At 43.8% G+C, this 16,991-nt stretch overlaps 1 protein-coding gene across 2 annotated transcripts in view; it reads left to right on the top strand.

The window, feature by feature from the left end:
• Positions 1-5,244, top strand: part of LOC138665438 (zinc finger protein 260-like) — a 47,564-nt gene extending 42,320 nt beyond the window's left edge. For both annotated transcript variants that reach the window (XM_069752919.1, XM_069752920.1), the window contains one exon: positions 4,244-5,244. In XM_069752919.1, coding sequence (XP_069609020.1) covers positions 4,244-4,328 — 85 coding nt within the window. In that variant the 3' untranslated portion in view covers positions 4,329-5,244. The remainder of the gene's footprint in view (positions 1-4,243) is intronic.
• The last annotated feature ends 11,747 nt before the right edge of the window (positions 5,245-16,991 follow it).

Below are 16,991 nucleotides of genomic sequence, written 5' to 3' on the forward strand. Positions count from 1 at the left end.
TCATCAGGGTACACGCCCACCTTCCTAATTTATGAAGGTAGGGACCGCCAAATAAACCCCCCAAACTTCCCCCAGACAATTGGTATCCCAGGCAAAATTGTCTGAGAGCTAATGACGCCCTTTCTGCATCAAGGGTACCACGTGTATACTGACAACTACTACACGAGCATCCCCCCATACAAATCCCTCCATGCTGCAAATACAGGGGCCTGTGGGACAGTCAGGAAAAACAGTGGGGTTTCCGTCACAGTTGGTGTCCAGACGTTTGGAGAGGGGGGCGTCATTCTCACTCGAAAGTGACGAACTTCTTGCAGTGAAGTGGAAAGACAGGAAGGACGTCTACATGCTTTCCACACTGCATGCGGACACCACTGTGACGGTCAGAGAGAGGGGTTCCACCAGGGACAAGGAAAAACCAGTCTGCGTCACAGACTATAAAAAATATATGGGTGACGTAGACTTGTCAGACCAGGTTCTGCAACGATACCTGGTCAAGAGGAAGACCAGGGCCTGGTACAAAAAGGTGGCAATCTACCTTATTCAAACTGCCACATATAACAGCTTTGTCCTGTATAAAAAGTCCCAAGGACCACTTACGTTCCTGCACTTTCAGAAAAAAGTTGTAGAGAGCCTCATATTTGAGTCAATGGCACCGGGGGAAGCCTTCGACTCTGAGGATTCCCGGAGACTTGCAGAACGCCATTTTTCTCACCCTGTCCCTGTCACTCCCACCCAAAGGTATCCTCAAAGATGCCGAATTTGCAGAAAGCATGGCAGATGGAGTGATTCCCGATTCTATTGCCCCACATGCCCATCCCAACCAGGCCTTTGTATCTCCCCCTGTTTTGAGACCTACCACAGCACCTACAATTGTTAGTTGTTTTTTTTTCCAATTTTTATTTTCTGCTTAGTGGCCCCAGTAGAACAATTTGGAACAATTGATAAATAATATTTTAATTAGTAGATCCCATTTTACCCCATTTCACAATTAATTCCAGAACTTGATCAATCCCATACCAAACTACTATCCCAACAAATTCTCATCCACGTACCCACGTCTGTACGCTCTAGAGTGTGGACCCCACAAATGTTCTTACAAAGTCAGGTCATCTGAAAATTCTAGGACTCGATCAATCCCATACCAAACTACTATCCCAACAAATTCTCGTCCACGTACCCACGTCAATAAGCGTTAGAATGTGGACCCCAGAAATGATCTTGAAAAGTGAGATCATCTGAAAATGAATTCTAGGACTTGATTACTCACAAACATTTTTGACCATTTATCTAACTTTGACTGTTTTTACGACTGTCTTGCTACACAAAACTTTGGCTTCCATTTATATTACTTATATTTATGTTGATGATACAGGCATGATCATTTTATTGTAGGATTTCTAAAAAATTAGGAAGTTCCGTACTTATACACTATGGGCTTTACTTTATGGTTCTTGCCGAACCTCTGGTTCCAGACAATACTCTCTATAGAGAACTGGTTGTTTTGTGCATATAGCGGTTCTGACATTGGCGGGTGGGAGCTTGCTATGGTGTACCACGTCTATTGGCAGATTCGTCTCTCATATAGGGATTGATGGAGCTAAAAGGACGTTGTACGACCAGTCTCTGAAAGTGTCTGCCATTCTCGGCCTGATGGTGTTCTCTCATCTTTGGAACAAACTCCGCTTTGCCACATAGTTGGCTACATTTTCCTCCACATTCCAGTACAGTTTATTCTTCCTGCTACAATATACGCAAATGCGGGACAACTGTTTTGTTAGCAAGACCAATTTTATAATCAGCCAATGTGTTTTAGGAGCATGCCTCCCTCTGTGAGTAATAATTCCTGGAAGGATTTTCTTCTTTGCTCAATGTCTCTAGAAGCTTTGAATGGGTCCTGGATCTTCAATTTCACCCTAAAGACCAAATGGTGTGCCATCTATTATAGACACTGCTTTGTCACCTGTACTCACATTGGTGCCATATTGGATATATTTCTGAACACTTAAAAACTAGTGAAATAAAATTTGAGGTGTGTTCCTCAGAACTTACAAAAAATAATCATAAAAGAGACCGTGAAAAAAATGCAAATTGTAAATTTTCAAGCTTGTGTTGCATCAACTGCATAAAAAATGGTGGCATCAAACTACTCATTACCTCCCTAGATAAATAGATTAGAGGGTACAATTTATAAAAAAAAAAGACATTTATGGGGGATTTATGTTGGTCTTGAACCATACAGGCTCTGCCAGTATAACAATCTGTGACAAATTTGGCTTTATTTGAAATATTGTGCCCCTTTCTGTCCAAGCCCTGCCATTTGTCGAAACAGAACTTCTTGACTACATATGGGATATCGCTGCGCTCATAATAAAGTGAGTAATGAATTGTGGGGTCTACTTTTTGATGTTATTTCTGAAAAAAGTGAGAAATTCAGGTCTAAAACAAGATTTTCGTGGAAAAAAAAATGAATTTTTTTCAATATGACGACCTAATGTTATCAAACACTGTGTCGTACATGTGGGTTCAAATTGCTCAATATACCCCTGATTAAAATCTTTGAGGGGTGTAGTTTCCAAAATGGGGTCAGTTGTGGGGGGTTTCTGCTGTTAGGCACATCTACAAACCCAAAATGGCATCCGCTCTCACAATTAAGAGATTAAAAAGTCAAACGGCGCTCCTTCCCTTCCAAGCTCCGCAGTGCGCCCAAACAGAGGTTTACCCCCACATATGGGGTATTGACATACTCAGGACAAATTGCACAACAACTTTTGGGGTCCAATTTCATTTGCTACCCTTGGGAAAATAAATTGGGGGTGAAAAGATCATTTTTGTGAAAAAAATATGATTTTTTATTTTTTTGGCTCTACGTTATAAACTTGTGTGAAGCACTTGGGGGTTCAAAGTGTTGACCACACACCTAGATAAGTTCCTTAGGGGGTCTAGTTTCCAAAATGGGGTCACTTGTGGGGGTTTCCACTGTTTAGGCACATCAGCGGCTCTCCAAACGCGACACGGTGTCCGATCTCAATTCCAGGGAATTCTGTGTTGAAAAAGTCAAATGCTGCTCCTTCCCTTCTGAGCTCTGCTATGCACCCAAACAGTGGTTCCCCCTTACATATGGGGTATCTGCATTCTCCGGACAAATGAACCAAAACATTTGTTGTGCAATTTTCTCTTTTTACACTTGTGAAAATAAAAAAAATAGGTTCTGAAGTAAAATGTTTGTGAAAAAAAGTTAAATGTTAATTTTTTTCCTTCCACATTGCTTCAGTTCCTGTGCAGCAACTGAAGGGTTAATAAAGTTCTTGAATGTGGTTTTGCGCACCTTGAGGGGTGCAGTTTTTAGAATGGTGTCACTTTTGGGCATTTTCTGCCGTATAGACCCCTAAAAATGACTTCAAATGTGAGGTGGTCCCTAAAAAAAAAATGGTTTTGTAATTTTTTTTGTAAAAATAAGAAATTGCTGGTCAAATTTTAACCCTTATAACTCCCTAATAAAAAAAATTGTTTCCAAAATTGTGCTGATGTAAAGTAGACATATGGGAAATGTTATTTATTGACCATTTTGTGTGACATATCTCTCTGATGTAAGGGCATAAAAATTCAAAGTTTGAAAATTGCTAAATTTTCTAAATTTTCGCCATATTTCCATTTTTTAATAAATAAATGCAAGTAATATCGAAGAAATTTTACCACTAACATGAAGTACAATATGTCACGAAAAAACAGTCTCCGAATCAGCGGGATCCGTTGAAGCGTTCCCGAGTTATAACCTCATAAAGGGACAGTGGTCAGAATTGTAAAAATTGGCTCATTAAGTACCAAATTGGCTCTGTCACTAAGGGGTTAATCAGGGGGTTCCAGAAGGTGCCAGAGTGGACATGTGGAGAAGATGTTTTTTGTTTTGTAGATGGGTAACTGTAAAATGTGTGTTGTTTGAACCCAAATTCTTGTTAGGACGTGCATTGATTTTTTTCTAAATATTGCAGCTCTTCGTAGATGCTGTAGTAGTTAGAGGAAACATTTACAGTGGTTGAAGTGGTGGCATCATGCCTGTTAGAAAGGAACTATGATAAAGGTCCCATGTCACACCACAAAGTAAAGCATTATATGCATGAGCTGTACCCCCAAACCCCAAAAGGCCCGGGATTTATGTATCAATACTGTAAAATCCTTTTTAACATTATTTGAGTTGTATAATGTATGGGAATATAAAGTAATGCCTATTTTTTTTTTCTTACAGGAGTCTATATCTGAATTCCATGGTTCTGCCTATGGTTAGACCAGTTGGTGATCACACTACAGGGAGCATCTCAGGAGAGGCCTAAGAACAAACTTTACAATGTGCTATGTCTTTAAACTCAGGTTTTCCTATTTAATAACACAAAGCTGTCGTCTACTCCGGACCTGAAACTACTGAGATGACAGCATTGAAATCACCGCCGTCATAGGCAGACACAAGGACATACAATGCTGCTATACTGTGTTAGGAACCCACCAAAAACCTTCTACCTTATCTTCTTGGATATATGAGAGATTGATGTTGGGGAAATGAGATATTGCAGTATTCACACGTGAATATATACTGTACACAATGAGTAGAGTTAGTTATAGGTTATGACTAGCCACTAATTCGAGATTTTGAGCAGGCGAATAAGCAGCAAGTTTCTACCAACTTTTTGTGACCCAATGGCAGATCTATTCATCTACCATATTGGATTGCTTTAGGTTATAATCAGGAGCTGTAGTTGAAAAGTTCATGACGAGCGACGGTTGTACATCCTATTAGACCATGCATAGCAAGGTAGATATCAATCAGTGATTTGTTGATTTCCTTATGCCATTGTTGTCTAGATAACAACGTTTACAGACCAACTAAAAACAAAAAGTTGTTCAGAATGCGGCCATCTGAAATCCGTTTATATGGCTAGGTTTAGGATTTAAATGGGACAATTTCGGATTTTGTGGAGTGCAAAATTAATTTTTATTTTAAAATAATTCTTACTAATTTTATGTGAATGTTTTATATGGATGGGGAAAAATAAAATATATTCTACTGGTTAAGGAGTAATATTGTAAGTTATCGCAAAAACGAAGTTTTCCCTGCATTGTCTTAATGTTACATTTTTGTTGCCTAACTGATGATTTTTTGGTAAACAATTTTGTGCTAGAAATTATTATTCATTTAGATGACATAAGACTGATTATAGAAAATAAAGTCATCTTTGCTAAACTTTTAATATACACTGTGTTCCAAATTATTATGCAAATTATATTTTTCTCGGATTTTCCTAAATGGTCAGTGCAAATGACAGTCAGTCTAAATAAAGTCATCACCCATTAGATTATACATCGAATTTTATTGAAGAAACCTCCCAATGATAACAGTATAATCACCAAAATAAATAAAAATTCAAAATGCACTGTTCCAAATTATTAGGCACAGTAGAATTTCTAAACATTTGATGTTTTAAAGAACTGAAAATGCTCATTTGTGGAATTTGCAGCATTAGGAGGTCACATTCACTGAACAAAACAGCTATTTAACTCCAAAACCTCCTAACAGGCCAAGTTACATTTTAACATAGGACCCCTTCTTTGATATCACCTTCACAATTCTTGCATCCATCGAACTTGTGAGTTTTTGGAGAGTTTCTGCTTGTATTTCTTTGCATGACGTCAGAATAGCCTCCCAGAGCCAGTTATTTGATGTGAACTGCCTCCCACCCCCATAGATCTTTTGCTTGATGATACTCCAAAGGTTCTCTGTACGGTTGAGGTCAGGTGAAGATGGTGGTCACACCATGAGTTTATCTCCTTTTATGCCCATAGCAGCCAATGACTCAGAGGTATTCTTTGCAGCATGAGATGGTGCATTGCCATGCATGAAGATGATTTTGCTCCTGAAGGCACGTTTCTGCTTTTTGGACCATGGAAGAAAGTTGTCAGTCAGAAACTCTAAATACTTTGCAGAGGTCATTTTCACACCTTCAGGAACCTTAAAGCGTTCTACCAGCTGTTTCCCCGTGATTCTGGCCCAAAATGTGACTCCTCCACCTCCTTGCTGACATCGCAGCCTTGTTGGGACATGGTGGCAATCCACCAACCATCCACTACTCCATCCATCTGGACCATCCAGGGTTGCTCGACACTCATCAGTAAACAAGACTATTTGAAAATTAGTGTTCATGTATGTCTGGGTCCACTTTAACCATTTCTGCTTGTGAACACTGTTTAAGGGTGGCTGAATATTAGGTTTATGCACCACAGCAAGCCTTTGAAGGATGCTACACCTTGAGGTTCGAGGGACTCCAGAGGCACCAGCAGCTTCAAATAACTGTTTGCTGCTTTGTAATGGTATTTTGGCAGCTGCTCTCTTAATCCCATGAATTTGTCTGGCGGAAACATTCCTCATTATGCCTTTATCTGCATGAACTCTGTCTGTGCTCTGTTTCAGTCACAAATCTCTTCACAGTATGATGACCACTCTTACGTTTTCGTGGAATATCTAATGTTTTCATACCTTGTCCAAGGCTTTGCACAATTTAATGCTTTTCAGCAGCAGAGACATCCTTTTTAGTTCCCATATTACTTGAAACCTGTGGCCTGCTTAATAATGTGAAACATAATTTTTAAGTAGTTTTCCTTTAATTAGAATCACCTGGAAAACTAATTATCACATGTGTTTTAGATTGATTTCAGTGATCCATTGAGCCCTGAGACACAATACTATCCATGTGTTTATTTGAAAAACAAAACAATTAAATCTTTGACACTTAAATCCAATTTGCATAATAATTTGGAACACCGTGTAGGATGTTGCTATTTTGGTCGAATGAGTCCTGTTGTCATAAGAGCCATCATTGCCAGAACTAGGGTTGAGCGAAATGGATCGGACAAATTCAAAAATGGCCGACTTTCGGCAAAGTCGGGTTTCATGACACCCGATCCTAGTGTGGGATCGGCCATGAGGTCGGCGATCTGCGTGCAAAAGTCGCGTTTCATATGATGTTTTCAGCGCTATTTTTCAGCCAATGAAGGAGGACGCAGAGTGTGGGCAGCGTGATGACATAGGTCTTGGTCCCCACCATCTTAGAGAAGGGCATGGCAGTGATTGGCTTGCTTTCTGCGGCGTCACAGGGGCTATAAAGGGGCGTGCACGCCGGCCGCCATCTTACTTCTGCCGATCTTGGCATAGGGAGAGGTTGCTGCAGCTTCATCAGAAGAAGGGATATAGTTAGGGAGGGAAGATTAACCCCCAAACTGCTTGTACTGTGGCGATTTCCACTGTCCAACACCACCATTTTTTTGCAGGGACAGTGGAGGCTATATTTTTGTGCATCAGCTCTGTAGCTTATTAGGCTACCTTATAAGGCTCCCTGATAGCTGCATTGCTGTTTGCACGCTGCTGTGCAAACCAACTGCTTTTTTAAAAGCAAATATCCTGTTGCTCCCTTCTGCACAGTTATCTTGTTTATTTGTCCACACTTTTGTGTGCAGCAGTCCTTTTTATTGCTACCATACTTTTCCTGAGATCATTGTAGGGAGATTGAAATTGTACTACAGTCCTTGTATTTTTTCATATATCTTTCAGCCACTTTCTGACACTTAGATTGCGTTGTTATATACACTGGGCCTGAGTTTTGGTTCAGTCTCCCCCCAAAAAAGTGAGATTCAAATTATCACAAAGTGGATATACTGCAGTCCTGTTAGTTTGTCGTCTGTCAGCCAGGCAACCCAGCACAAGCAGTGAATTGACACCTGGAACATTGGCCCACATGGCTGAGTATGCCTTGCATATCCTAAAAAGGGACCCCCGCATTATCAAAATGATGACCGATGACTATTACTGGTTGGCCTGCCTCCTGGATCCATGAAATAAAGGAAAATTGCAAAATATCATGCCACATGAGCACCTTGAGCAAATATTGGCTACCAAACAAGCAACTCTTGTAGACCGTTTGGTTCAGGCATTCCCAGCACACAGCGGCGGTGATGGTTCTCACACGAACCGTAGGGGGCAACATGGCAGAGGCGTTAGAGGTGCACAAATCCGAAGTGGCGTTGGACAGAGGGGTTTTATGACCAGTTTGTGGAGTGATTTCGCAATGACCGCTGACACGACAGGTACTGCTGCATCGATTCAAAGTGACAGGAGACAGCATTTGTCCAGTATGGTTACAAACTACTTTTCCTCCCTTATCGATGTTCTCCCTCACAGATCATTCCCCTTTGATTACTGGGCATCTAAAATAGACACCTGGCCAGAATTGGCAGAATATGCATTACAGGAGCTCGCTTGCCCTGCTGCTAGTGTGCTATCAGAAAGAGTCTTCAGTGCTGCTGGTTCAATACTGACCGAAAAAAGGACACGTATGGCTACCCAGAATGTTGATGATCTAACCTTCATTAAAATGAACCAATCATGGATTTCAAATTATTTTGCCCCACCTTCCCCTGCTGACACGTAGCTTGCTGGAAAAATATCTTGCTTTTGGCCTCCTCTTACTGACTTCTCCAATTCCTCCATTTGCAGCTGCTGAATGTCCACCATAGGCCATTTTTATACCTCCCTAAATGGGCTGACTCCCCCCACAGGGCCGTGGTCACCACCTGGCGCAAGCACCCATGTGAGTGCCATTTGACTGGACAGGTGGGTGTGCCCACTCTTGGGCGATGGCACTGGCACAGGGTCCCTCATAGTACAATGAAGTGTCTCTGACGGTGTTGGTGCACAACTAACGTCAGACACACTGTCGTAATATGAGGGGCCCTGTGCCAGTACCGCCTCCCACGAGAGAGTGTTCCCCCCCCCCAGCTCGAACTGTGCTCTACCACTTGCAATACTTACCTCTCCCTGCTCCACCACTGTGTAGTCTGTGCTGTTAAATCCTTCAATGACACTGTCAATACAAATTTGTTGAAATGATAGATGATAGTTAAAATATACAGGGGCCCTGGCCTCCATTTAGACCAGTTAATACTTTGCGCCTACTACCACTGTCTGCTACTCAGCTGAGGAGCCCACCCCTGTACCTAGCTATGCCACCTGTTTAGTCCTGTTACCAATTTGAACTGCATTTAGCCTACTTTATTATTTGGGCCTACTAACTGTGTCTGCCACTCATTATAGTTGTCCTCCACTGAACAAAGCTATGCCGCCTGTTTAGTCCTGTTACCATTTTTGAACTGCATTTAGCCTACTTTATTATTTGGGCCTACTAACTGTGTCTGCGACTCATTACAGTTTTCCTCCACTGAACAAAGCAATGCCGCCTGTTTAGTCCTGTTACCAATTTTGAACTGCATTTAGCCTACTTTATTATTTGGGCCTATATCTGTGTTTCCTCCTCATCCTGCCCATTGCCCAGCCACTGCTAGATGAGTCTGCTGGTACATTGACCCAGACCACTACATTCCCCTTGCACTCTACACAGCCAGAATCTGACCCTGCTGAAAGTCAGGTTCCCCTTCCCGCATACTATACCACCTTACATGGGGGCAAAGAGGAAGGTGCAGATGAAAGTGCAGGTTCCTTCATCAGGTGGGGGGGCATACTCGTTGGTGACGTCACTGGCACAAGGCCCCTCATAGTACGCAAAAGTGTCTCTGCCAGTGGGAGGCGCCACCCGCCGTCAAACACACCACCGTACTAAGAGGGGCCCTGTGCCAGTGCCAACGAGTGGGCGCCCCCTGCTTGCTCAGGATCACAGCACTTGCAAAGTTGAAATACTTATCTCTCCCTGCTCCACCGCCGTGATGTATTCCGCGTTTCCTGGACCCACGAAAATTTTGAGCCAACCCTACCCCCCACAACTTTAGCCAAATGACCCTCAGTTTTCAATGCCTAGCTATTATAAAGTAAATTAACATTGACAAGCTTATGTAATAAGAATTGATGTTTTTGGCATTAAAATGGGCATTGTAGGTGCTTTCCTGTCCTCCACTCACTGCCGACTTTGATTCCCCATTGACTTGCATTGGGTTTCGTGTTTCAGTCGGCCCCCGACTTTTTACAATAATTGGCTGATTTCACCCGACCCGACTTTTGACAAAGCCGGGTTTTGCGAAACCCGACTCGATCCGAAAAAAGTAAGTCGCTCAACTCTACCCAGAACAGTAGTGAGCACTTCCTCATTGCATATGAGGTTAATTGGATTGATCTTAAACATTTAGGATGTGGCCGATAGTGGAGATCCATCCTAATTAACAGGAAACGTTCCAGGACATTTGGTGTAACCATACAGTATACAGTTGTGTAGGCCATACCTTCATGTTCATGCCTACATGCATGCGATGTGCCGCAGTGTATAGAAAACCTGGTTAGAAGTCTGCGTTTGACATGGGCTTGAAGTTCTGAAGGATAACAGCCAATAAGTATGAAGGTAAAAAAAACTCAAGGGAAGTCTCACATTCATCATACATAATTAAGGTCATAAAATGGTAGCACTGGAATGTGTTGTGCCCAGAACAATATCCACTTAGAGGAGTTGTCCTCAGAAATATTTTACTTATAGATCACACAGAAATGACAAGTTTTCATTTGCTATTATTTTTAAGGAAATGCTCTTACTTAAAACTATTACATACTTAAAGAGGTCGTCCACTTTCTCGTTAGTGCAGCTTTCCTCATAATCTAATCAGGTTAAAAAATAAACATATACTCACCTTCCGAGGGCCCCTTGTAGTTCGGTCACATGACCGTAACGTCATGGCAGGTCCTTCTCCCATACCATCCTTGCCACCGAAACCTGCCGCTTGCATGGAGCGGTCACCGGAGCATAGCGAGGAGCGGGAAAGGCGGCAGAAGGTGAGTATATAATGATTTTTTATGTTTTTTATTATTTTTAACATTAGATGTTTTTACTATTGACACTGCATAGGCAGCATCAATAGTAAAAACTTGGTCACGCAGGGTTAATAGCGGCGGTAACAGAGTGAGTTACCCGCGGTATAACGTGGTCCGTTACCGCTGGCATTAATCCTGTGTGAGCGGTGACTGGAGTATGGAGCGGGCGCTGACTGCAGGGGAGTAGGGAGGGACTAATCAGACTGTGGCCATCGCTGATTGGTCGCGGCAGCCATGACAGGCAGCTGGCGAGACCAATCAGCGATTTGGATTCCATGACAGACAGAGGCCGCGACCAATGAATATCCGTGACAGACAGAAGGACAGACAGAAAGACGGAAGTGACCCTTAGACAATTATATAGTAGATATCCCATCTGGTGCTTTAGGACAGTGACAGCATGGACCTGTGTGATTTCAAATGCCAGGGCTGAATTTCAGCCCCAGTCCGTACCTGAGCTCTATTATTATTATTTATTTACTTATATAGCGCTATTAATTCCATGGTGCTGTACATGAGAAAAGGGATTACAGATAACGTTTACAGTAAACAAATTTACAATGACAGACTGGTGCATGTGATGTGCTGCTGCAGTGCAGTATAGAGCAATCTCCACCAGGGGGTGCTGGCTAAGGAAAAGAGGTTGCACACACAGCACAGCAACACTGAACACCAACACAGGTGTCACAGGTAATGAAAGGGACATGAAACAAGCCAAGGTCATACACGGAGATAGCAGCGCGGTACAGAAGGGGCGAGCAGAGAATCGTCGGGGACAAGCAAGATGTCAGAACCTACCGGGAACGTGGTAACCAAAACGTGAGACAGAGACGGAGTCGGGGTACAGGCCAAAGGTCAGAACAAGTCATAAACGGGTGTAGGCAGTCAGAGGCAAACAGGAACACATTAAAGGGAACCTGTCACCTGAATTTGGCGGGACTGGTTTTGGGTCATATGGGTGGAGTTTTCGGGTGTTTGATTCACCCTTTCCTTACCCGCTCGCTGCATGCTGGCTGCAATATTGGATTGAAGTTCATTCTCTGTCCTCCGTAGTACACACCTGCGCAGGGTAATCTTGCCTTGTGCAGGCGTGTACTATGGAGGACAGAGAATGAACTTCAATCCAATATTGCAGCCAGCATGCAGCCAGCGGGTAAGGAAAGGGTGAATCAAACACCCGAAAACTCCACCCATATGACCCAAAACCTGTCCCGCCAAATTCAGGTGACAGGTTCCCTTTAACAGGGATCAGGTCAGGAGCTCAAACCTTGCAGCATTAACTATAGCTGACACTGGCCCAATGGCTACAGAGGACTTAAATAGTTCAGCCAGCTCCAGGGTGAGGCAGAGAGGATTAACTCCCACATGACCAGTCCAGAGACAAGAGCTGAACATAATCTCAGAACTGGATCATGACAGTACCCTCCTCTCAATGGGGGGCCACTGGACCCCCAGGCTTCTCTGGATAACGAGCATGAAAGGCCCTGACCAGCCGATCTGCATGGACCAAACGTGCTGTCACCCACGACCGGTCCTCAGGACCGTAACCCCTCCAATGGACCAAGTACTGTAGTGAACAGCGGAGCATATGAGAATCCACCACCCGTTCCACCTCATACTCGGTCTGGCCATCAACCACAACAGGCGGAGGGTGCGCTGGAGAATCACCTGAGGAAGGCACTCACGGTTTCAGAAGCGCCTTATGGAATACATTGGGGATCCGCAACGACGGAGGCAAGCATAGACGGAAGGACACAGGATTAACCACCTCCAAAATTTCATAAGGGCCAATAAACTTGGGACCCAGCTTAATAAACCTACAGGGAGGGCAAACAAATTAATATAAATGCTCCACCATAATATAATATAAGAGAACCGAGAAAACAATGGACACAAGAGCTCAAAGTAACAAAATAAACAACTTTATTAAGAACAAATAAAAACTAACAACAATAAATATATGCAAAATACCATATGTAAGACACAAAAGATGCAATAGATAAAAATAGAGGCGAACCTAGTACCACGCACTGATATAAAAGTACACTCAAGGGCAAGTCATTAGTAGCTATAAGGTCAGAAGGCCATACAAATGTAATCAAGATGACAAAATAGTAAAGAATAGTAGGCTATAAGACCTAAAAATAAGTAAACGTGACAGCTACATAAGTAGTGATAAATGACAAAGCTCCAAATTACTAGCCAGGCAGCAGGAGGAACATGCATATGCATAGACTACTATATGGGAAGATCCCCTGAAAGCACAGTGCATAAAAGTAAATCCCACAGGGTATAAAAGTCTATATGATCCAACAAGTTTGGCGTATGAGTCTATAAACTCCTAAAGTAATACTCTATCAGGTACCACATGTAATCCTGGGAAGTCCCATGCAAAAGGAGAAGACTAAGCCAGTGTGGGGTTAAGGCATATACCAACCTGCTGCTATCATGCGTGGAAGAGGGAGCCCCGACGCGCGTTTCGCAATAGTTGCTTCCTCGGGGGGCGCTCCCAGCTTAGCAGAGGGAATCCTCAATCTAATATTCTTAGTGGATAACCATACCTTATCCCCCAGCTGGTAAGTCGGCCCCACAGAACGTCGTTTATCGGCAAAAAATTTATACTTGCCCTGAGCCTCCCCAATGTTTCTCTGAACCTCCCTCCAGATCTCTCCTAACCGCAGAAAGGCTGAATCAGCCCCTGGACACCCCGAATCCAGCCGGGAAAACTCACCAAAGTGAGGGTGAAACCCATAGTTGCAAAAGAACGGGGACGTACCAGTGGACTGATTGACACGATTATTAAAAGCAAATTCCGCCATGGGTAACGCAGAGCACCAATCATCCTGTCTGGACATAGCAAGACATCGCAATATCTGCTCCAAAGACTGATTGGTCCTCTCAGTCTGACCGTTGGTCTCGGGATGGTAGGCCGAAGAAAAGGACAGACTGATACCCAGCCTTTTACAAAAAGCCCTCCAAAATTTTGCCACAAATTGCACTCCTCTATCAGACACCACACTGACAGGCACACCATGCAATCGGACCACATGCTCCATGAATAGTTTTGATAGTGTTTCAGCATTAGGGAGACCCGCTAAAGGTACAAAATGTGCCTGCTTACTGAACCTATCAACAACTACCCAGATAACGGTTTTGCCATGAGAGTTGGGAAGATCAGTGATAAAATCCATGGACAGGTGAGTCCACGGTCTATCTGGAATTGGCAGTGGTACCAATTCCCCGGCCGGCCGGTTACGGGAGGTTTTAGCGTGAGCACAAGTTTCACAGGAAGACACAAACCCAATGACATCAGAAGTCAACGAAGGCCACCAAAACAGCCTAGTGATGGCTTTACGTGTGGCCGAGATTCCAGGATGCCCACTAAGAGCCGATTCATGGAACTCCCGGAGCACCCTTAACCGATACTGGACAGGTACAAAGAGCTTATCATTAGGTACGGACGAGGGAGCAAGAGATTGGGCTTCACGAATCTCTCGCTCCAATACTGATGACACCGCAGCCACCACCACTCCACGCTGGAGAATGGAGGAAGGAGGTTCAGGTGGTGAAACTGGGTCCAAACTACGAGATAAGGCATCAGCCTTCACATTCTTGGACCCTGGTCTGAAAGTAATAGAAAACTGAAATCGGGAAAAGAAAAGTGACCACCTAGCTTGTCTCGCGGTCAACCGTTTGGCAGATTCGATGTAAGACAGATTCTTGTGATCAGTAATGACAGTAATATGATGGGCAGCTCCCTCCAAAAAATGCCTCCATTCTTCAAATGCTAATTTAATGGCCAACAGCTCCCGATTACCCACATCATAATTCCTCTCAGCAGAGGAAAATTTTCTCGAAAAGAAGGCACAAGGTCTTAAGTTAGTCAACGTGGTGGGCCCTTGGGATAACACAGCCCCTACTCCCACCTCCGAGGCGTCCACCTCTACGATAAATGGTTTAGACAAATCTGGTTGAACCAGTACAGGAGCAGTCATGAAACAATTCTTCAAAGAAGAAAATGCCCCCAAAGCTGCAGTTGACCAGTTTTTGAGATCTGCCCCCTTACGAGTTAAATCTGTGAGGGGTTTGACCACCTGAGAAAACCCCTTAATGAATTTTCTATAATAATTAGCGAAACCCAGAAAACGCTGAAGACCCTTGAGATCTCTGGGTTGCACCAAATCCACAATAGCCTGTACCTTCCTAGGGTCCATACGAAACCCCTTAGCTGACAAAATTACCCCTAGAAAGGATAATTCCTGAGCAAAAAATGTACATTTCTCTGGTTTAGCAAATAGTGAGTTCTCCCTAAGCCTCAGAAGAACTGCACGGAGATGGTCCATGTGACTCTGTTTGTCGGAAGAATATATGAGGATGTCATCCAAATAAATTACCATAAAACGCCCAATAAAATCTGAGAAAACATGATTCATGAAATTCTGAAACACAGCTGGTGCGTTAGTCAGGCCAAAGGGCATAACCAAATTCTCAAACAAACCTTCAGAGGTGAGAAAAGCAGTTTTCCATTCATCCCCCTCCCGCATACGGATGAGATTGTATGCCCCCTGAGGTCCAACTTAGAGAACCACCTGGCCCCCGACAATTGGTTATACAAATCGGGGATAAGTGGGAGAGGATAAGTATTTCTTATGGTGATTTTATTAAGTTCTCGAAAATTGAGGCATGGGCGTAAACCACCATCCTTTTTCTTCACGAAAAAGAACCCTGCAGCCACAGGAGAGACAGACGGCCGAATGTGCCCTTTGCGGAGACTATTGGAGATATACTCCTTCATGGCAGCCCGCTCAGGGGCAGAGAGATTGTACAGACGGGCTTTGGGCAATTTGGCACCAGGAACAAGATCAACAGCACAATCGAATGGGCGGTGTGGTGGCAGAACCTCAGCCTCCTTTTCGGAGAACACATCCTCAAAGTCCTTCAGGTACTCCGGAATACCCTCCAGACTGACGGATGACACAGATACAGAAGCAAGACATTTCTTAGAACAATTGGGACCCCATTTAACAATGTCCCGGGATTCCCAGTTTATAACAGGATTATGTGATTGCAACCAGGGAAGCCCCAACACCAGTCCCGCAGGCAGATTGTCCATAACAAAACATGAAATACGTTCTTGGTGTAAAGCACTCACTTTAAGGAGAAACTCTTCAGAAATCATTTTGATGACATTCTTAGCCAGTGGTGTTTTGTCAATGGCAACAACATGAATAGGAGTCTCCAGTCTAACTGTCCCTAACTTACACCTGGATACCAAGTCAGAGTTAATAAAGTTCATGGACGACCCGCTATCCACGAAGGCAGAAGTGGACACCGAGCCACTCCCACAACAAAGTTCCACTTCCAACAAAATTTTTGAAAATGCCAAAAAAGGTACCTGAGAGTCGGGGTGACTACCACGACAATCACCCAGACTCAGCCGCTTGTAGGTTGGTTGACAGGAGGAGCAGTCTTTTTTCCAATGTCCAGGATCTCCACAGTAGAAACACAACTTTGCTTCAAACCGTCGTCTCCTCTCCTTCTCCTTGAGATTGGCGACTCCCACCTCCATAGGTTCAGATGGGGATGAAACAGGACCAGCAGGAAAAAACAGACCCTTTCGCTGTGCAATACCTCTCTCCCTCAACCTCCGATCCATGCGGATAGCCTGAGTCATGGTCTCCTCCAATGAGCTGGGAGGTGGATGAAAGGCCAGAGCGTCCTTCAGGTAATCCGCCAGTCCACTCCTGAACAGACATCTAAGTGCGGAGTCATCCCAGGACACCTCAGTGGACCATCGGCGGAACTCGGAGCTGTACCACTCGGCTGAGCGCTCCCCCTGAACCAGACCCATAATAGTGTCCTCTGCCAACCTGACACGGTCCGGTTCGTCATAGATAAGTCCTAGGGCCTCAAAGAACCTATCTACTGACATGCGTTCAGGAGCAGTGAGGGGCAGTGAGAAAGCCCAAGATTGAGGACCCTGTCTAAGTAAGGAAATAATAACCCCTACCCGCTGAGTCTCATTCCCAGACGATAGAGGTCTAAGGGAAAACAATAACTTACAGCTTTCCCTGAACAGGTGAAATTTATCTTTTTCGCCAGAAAAAGTGTCAGGAAGCTGAACCAAGGGTTCGGCAGAATG

This window comes from Ranitomeya imitator, chromosome 2 (assembly GCF_032444005.1).
Source record: "Ranitomeya imitator isolate aRanImi1 chromosome 2, aRanImi1.pri, whole genome shotgun sequence".
Lineage (NCBI taxonomy): Eukaryota > Metazoa > Chordata > Amphibia > Anura > Dendrobatidae > Ranitomeya > Ranitomeya imitator.